This window comes from Octopus bimaculoides, chromosome 2 (assembly GCF_001194135.2).
Source record: "Octopus bimaculoides isolate UCB-OBI-ISO-001 chromosome 2, ASM119413v2, whole genome shotgun sequence".
NCBI classification, from domain to species: Eukaryota; Metazoa; Mollusca; class Cephalopoda; order Octopoda; family Octopodidae; genus Octopus; species Octopus bimaculoides.
In genome coordinates this window covers 29,177,825-29,183,604 of record NC_068982.1, presented here as the reverse complement: position 1 = coordinate 29,183,604, position 5,780 = coordinate 29,177,825, and the positions used below count along the sequence as shown (strand labels likewise).

At 34.7% G+C, this 5,780-nt stretch overlaps 1 protein-coding gene and 1 long non-coding RNA gene across 4 annotated transcripts in view; one reads left to right on the top strand and one right to left on the bottom strand.

Annotated features, from left to right (window-relative positions):
* Positions 1-5,780, bottom strand: part of LOC128250620 (uncharacterized) — a 48,648-nt gene that overhangs the window by 1,497 nt on the left and 41,371 nt on the right. The window contains exon 2 of the long non-coding RNA XR_008266650.1: positions 946-1,061. This is a non-coding gene — a long non-coding RNA (uncharacterized LOC128250620). The remainder of the gene's footprint in view (positions 1-945; positions 1,062-5,780) is intronic.
* Positions 1-5,780, top strand: part of LOC106876029 (ras-specific guanine nucleotide-releasing factor 2) — a 563,899-nt gene that overhangs the window by 552,535 nt on the left and 5,584 nt on the right. For all 3 annotated transcript variants that reach the window (XM_052976037.1, XM_014924405.2, XM_052976029.1), the window contains 3 exons: positions 284-363; positions 2,207-2,324; positions 5,067-5,135. In XM_052976037.1, the coding sequence (XP_052831997.1) occupies positions 284-363; positions 2,207-2,324; positions 5,067-5,135 (267 nt within the window). The remainder of the gene's footprint in view (positions 1-283; positions 364-2,206; positions 2,325-5,066; positions 5,136-5,780) is intronic.

Genomic DNA, 5,780 nt, shown 5'->3' with positions numbered 1-5,780 from the left:
TATATATATATATATATATATATGTGTGTGTGTGTGTGTGTATGTTTGTCCCCCCAACATCGCTTGACAACCGATGCTGGTGTGTTTATGTCCCGTAACTTAGCGGTTCGGCAAAAGAGACCGATAGAATAAGTACTAGGCTTACAAAGAATAAGTCCTGGGGTCGATTTACTCGACTAAAGGTGGTGCTCCAGCATGGCCGCAGTCAAATGACTGAAACGAGTAAATGAGTAAATGAGATTCATTGTTAATTTTTTAAATTTGTCTTTCTTTTTGTGTTTAGACACGACAAATGATTGATAAGCTCCAAACATTAGTTTCCTCTGAAGGAAGGTTCAAGAACATGAGAGACGCACTTCATAGGTAAGTTCATGTTGAAATCTATATGCTTAACATTATTCACATCAATCATTATAATGACTTTTTATGCAATTATAATTCAATTTTTTTTTATGTCATGTCTATGCTGAATTAGATTTCTTTATAGCTACTTTCTTATATAGATTGTATCCTTTTCCTTCGCATTACAGTTGCATGATCTTAGATTTTACAATACAAATTTTTATCGATCAGGGAATAAAATTCACATGCCAAATATACAATTATTTCAACATTGATGAACTTGCCTGGATAGATTACACAGTGTCTCCCCAATTATTACTGTCCTTCACTAGAAACAAACCGTGATTTGAACATCACCAGCAGTAACAGACAACACATTTTGAAAACCAGCACCTGAATTAAAACATTGACAAGAAAGGGGGAACTTTTTAGTCCTTCTATAAGCAGCTTCTCATGTGTCAATAGCCACAATAAAATGCATCCATTCCATGCTGTAATGTATTTAATGATAGGGGAGGCATCTAGTTGGAACAGCCAAGCCAAAACAAAATGGACCAGATGATGAACAGCTGTGAATAATGGTAAAACAGTGTGAGAACCAACCTAGATCAGAATTTTATGTGCAGAATGGTGTCCATCATGACTTGATTTTCCGTCTTCTGTTTATTATAAATTTCCAGCCTGGTTTGTTTACCAAAAAGTGATTTAAAACTGGCAGTCTGAAAATATGAAAAAACAAACATGATGATAATGAAATTTTATATATAAACATCATCATCACTTAATGTCCGCTTTCCATGCTGGCATGAGTTGGACGGTTTGACTGAGGGCTGGATGCCATTCCTAACATCAACCACTCTGAGAGTGTAGTGGGTGCTTTTTACATGCCATTGGCACTGATATGTACAGTTTTATATATCTATTATGGTTAATCTTACCAGTCAGTTTCACATTGGGTATTATGGCATTTGCTTTCCATTATTGGAGAGAAGTCATATCTTTTTCCATACATGCCAGCTTCAACATGCATGTAATACTAGTCAATTGTACTGTTTCACTAATCCAGTAACAACAATACAAAGTATATAGGCCTTAAAATGGTCTTTGTGCATTTATTGACAATACTGAACTGTCTTGCACAGGAAATTAATTACCTGATAGTAAGAATTCAAATAAAGTAGCCCCCAAAAGGGCTTTAATATGTTCCTAGAGTGTATAGAACTTAGGAGGAAATACTAATAAGGTATGTATACTATAATCATGAAGCATGTTACATAATAACAGACTAATCAGATATGAGATAATAACAATTCAAAGTAAATAACTCTGAAAAAAAGCTTCCATGCATTTGCAGAGAATATTACCCTCAGCGGCAGTAGTGTTGGTATATTCGTGAATAAGTCACTAAGCGAAATAAGTGGGTCTATCATTTATTAAAATATTATCTACTTGTTTAAGCGTTGTACTGGATAAATTGTGAAAATAACACAAATAGTTCAAATACTAAGAAATAAGCATACTGAATTTGATTTATACGAAATAATTTACGAACATGAATGGGTTATTTCCCTTGGCTATATATAAGGATCCCTTTCAGGAGTGAATGGGCTATTTACCTTGGATGTTTAAAAATAATATATTAGTTATGTGTAGTCATATATATACATACAGCGATGGTGATGTGTACGCATACATTCTTTACTTGGCATTTTATTCAATGGTTTATGGATGTATATGTCTTGCACAATATATTCTATTCACACAGACCAACATAAATAGTTTGTTAAATAATGCAGTGATTCTATTTCATTTTATACGTATCCTACTCCCATATCTAATGTTTTCTTGTTACTTTATCTTTCAGATGTGATCCACCCTGCATTCCATATCTAGGCATGTATTTGACTGATTTATCTTTTATTGAAGAAGGTACACCAAATTTCACAGATGAAAAGCTTGTGAACTTTTCAAAAATGCGTATGGTAAGTCAAAGTGAAAAATAAAATGATACTTGTTTGGGAGAATAGTTTCATTATATGGATAAACAAAGCTATTGGGTATTACTTTTAGGGCAGCAGAATTGTCTGTTATGCTACACCTTGTTTTGCTTTGTTGTGAAATCTATTCCAAGTCTTTTTTTTTTTTGGTACTATTTTAGTGTTGTTGTACAGAGAATGTTCTGTTACTGCTGTGTAGGTTGTGTCATATTACTATTGTGGAAGCTGATAGTGGTATGTGAAATATTCTATTGTATATCAATTATATAAGAATAAGTTTATATTAGCAGTAGAAGCAACATTAATACCAAGAGGTAATATTTATCTCTACTTAAATGTGGATGTTCTATTAGAACAAACTATTCTGCAGTAAACAAGAGTTCATTTTGCACCAAAAGACAATATGAGAAGTTTCTCTCATGGTGTCTACCACAGTATTGTTTGTTCCAACAGAACATCCACAATTAAGCGGGAATAAATAAGAATAATTGTTGATATTTTATTGGATGTTAATTGTGTAAAGTTTGTGCTGTGTGGGTTGCTTTAAAAAAATTTTTTTTGGGGGGGTAGTGGATTCTTAATGTTTTGTATGAGTTGTGTTTTCTATTGAGTGATAATTGTGTAGAGTGTGTGTTATGTGGGTTGTGCATACATAGAGCAGTGGGATTGAGTTTTTTCCTGTTTAAATTTGTGAGTCCTGATATTGTTTTTATATTTTTAAAAAAATTTTCTTCATACCTAGTACTCAACTTATTGTTAGTAGTTTTCACTTTCACATTCCACATTCTGTTTATGTTACAAGATCTTTATACATTAATTTCTTCAATTCATTCCAGGTAATGTTTTGGAAAGACAAGATCAAAATGTTTATCAGAATACTGAGATTTTCATTCCTGTCTTTCATAATTGTATCTGGATGGTTTACCTTCTTCTTTGGATTGGCAGAATCATCAGGGCATTGGAAACAATTCGTTGCTGGTGGCTGTCCTCAGAGCAGTTGGTTTCAATCCCATCTTTATAGGCTGGATCACCACAATGTACAGCAGCATGTGCTTGGTGGTAAAACTAAATGGCCTCCTTTTTGTTTTTAGGGCTGCATAGCATTTAATACTTGATTTGTCTAGTATGCCACTGTACTCCTCTCCTGTATGGTTTGACTTTGGAGCTATTGCTGTAGAGATGGAAACTTTGACAGGGAACCTCACTCAAATTGGGTCAGAGGAGAGTCATTTCTGCATATGCAAACAATATCTCTGTCACAGTATTGGACAGTTTGGATGTAGAAGCAGTGGACAATGCTGGAAGGGTATCAGGAATGTACAGGAGCAGACATCAGGACAAGCTAATGGGCGTGGCACCTGGAAAGGCAAGTCCATGTTGGCCAGTGTCAATTTCTGTTGCTGGACCAAGGGTCTTGTTGAGATGTTTGGAGTTTGAGTTAGATCAAACTACCAGCTGACCAGGAACTTGGAAGTGATCATTCATAGGGTGGTTTCATTTAGAAATGGGCCAAGAAGGAAGTTGTCCCAGTAAGGCTGGGCAAAAGTGACTAATACCTAGAAGTCCTTGGTTTATTAGTGTGCTACAAGGGGGTAAAAATTGATTGCTTGAGACAAGCATTATGAGCACATAACTGTCTCGTCACAGATGTACACTAGGAGATGAAATTATCCATGCATTAGCAAAATATATGCAGCTACTGTTGCATATGTTGGATCTGGGTGGTAAACAACGTACTGTTTTCCTCTGCAGAAGGTGGGGGTAGAGAGAGAGGTACTGCCTTCTAATGTGTTTAAGAAAAGGAGGATGAAAGTAGCTTGACTGGTGAGCTTGAATAAGCCAACTCTGAGTGTGGTTTTTTTTAAATTGGAGGAAAGAAGCTGGGAGAGGGCACTTTTTATGCCTTGGATGTGGCTAAGTAATCTAGACCTCTGAGTGGAACTTGTAACAAATTACTCTAGATAGTCATCCCTGCTATTAAGACATTTTCTTGCTGAAATTTTTATTGTTACATTTTCATTGTTGATCTCTTTTTACTCATTCCATGTGTATATATATATATATATTTCATACTTATATCCTCAATGTCTCAGCCTTTTGAGATCAATAAAAGAACTAAGGCAACAGATTGACAGAATCAGTAGATCGTTGTATTATTTCTTCCACCTCTGTGTAGTCAGAGTTGAGATGTTGCTGAAGTCAGCTTTGCCTAGCATCTCTGGACTGAGTAAAGTAAAGTAAAGTACTAGTCCAGCACTAGGATCAATGGTATTGAGTAAATCCTTCCTTCAAAACTGCTAACCTTTAGTCTAAATCAGAAATTATCATTAAATCATCAGAAAAAATGCCTTGTGTTATTTGTTCCTGCTCTTAACATTTTGAGCTCAAATATTGCCAAGGTCAACTCTGCTTCCATGTTTTTTGTGGTCAGTATAATCAACTTGCCACCCCCCTGCATCCTCCTTAAAGTTGATGACTTTGTGACAAAATGAGAAAGAATTATCATTGAGGTGGCAAGCCCTTTGCACATCAGACAAAATGCTTTGCAGCATTTCTTTAGGCTCTTTACATTCTGAGTTCAACTTTGTTTTTACCCTGTTGGGGTTGATCAAATAATGTGTCAGTCAAATGCTGGGTTCAATATAATCAACTTCCACCCTAAAATCGCAGGCCTTGAGCCAAAATTTGAAACAGTTATCGTCATCATTATCATCATTATTATTTCAGATTGCTCACGTTATTAGAGAAATACAAGTATTTCAGCAAACACCATACAGAATTGAACATCATCCAAGAGTAAGAGATATCCAATTCCAAATTCTTTTTTCTTTATGACTGAAATATATTGTAATTTTATTTATATTGTTCTATATTTCTCTTTTCACAGATTTCTTTTAAAACATTTTAGCATAAACTGAGTAAAACATGACTGTACAAGCCAGTGCTTAAACATTAGCACCATTAAATTTAGAATTTTTCTTCATAATACAATAAAGTAAAGGCTGATAAGTTTGTAGTTCTAATCCATGTTGGAGAATAGAATATGTCACTTTGGCAATAAAATTACCAGTTCAGCCCCTATAGTATCAATATGTAGAAAACAGAGCAATGATTTTGTGTCATTTTTATAAAAAAAAAAAGTTATTCTAGGCTGAAGCTCAAGAAAATTACCTAAATTTCAAACTGCTCTTACTGGGAGTAAGGAGGCAAGAATTACTAATGGTGCATGAAAAAAGAAACTTGCATTAAGAACAATGGCCAAGAGAAAATCATTCAAGAGTGTGCAATATGTTATATATATACTTGGTTAATGAGAGAGATGGAAGATACAAGAGTTTTTATTAATTCATCTAGTATTGATCCCTCAGGGATGAGATACTTAGCTGGTTTAGGAGCATCTATCAGTGGAAACATGTCTCTTCGGATGATAATTAGATATAT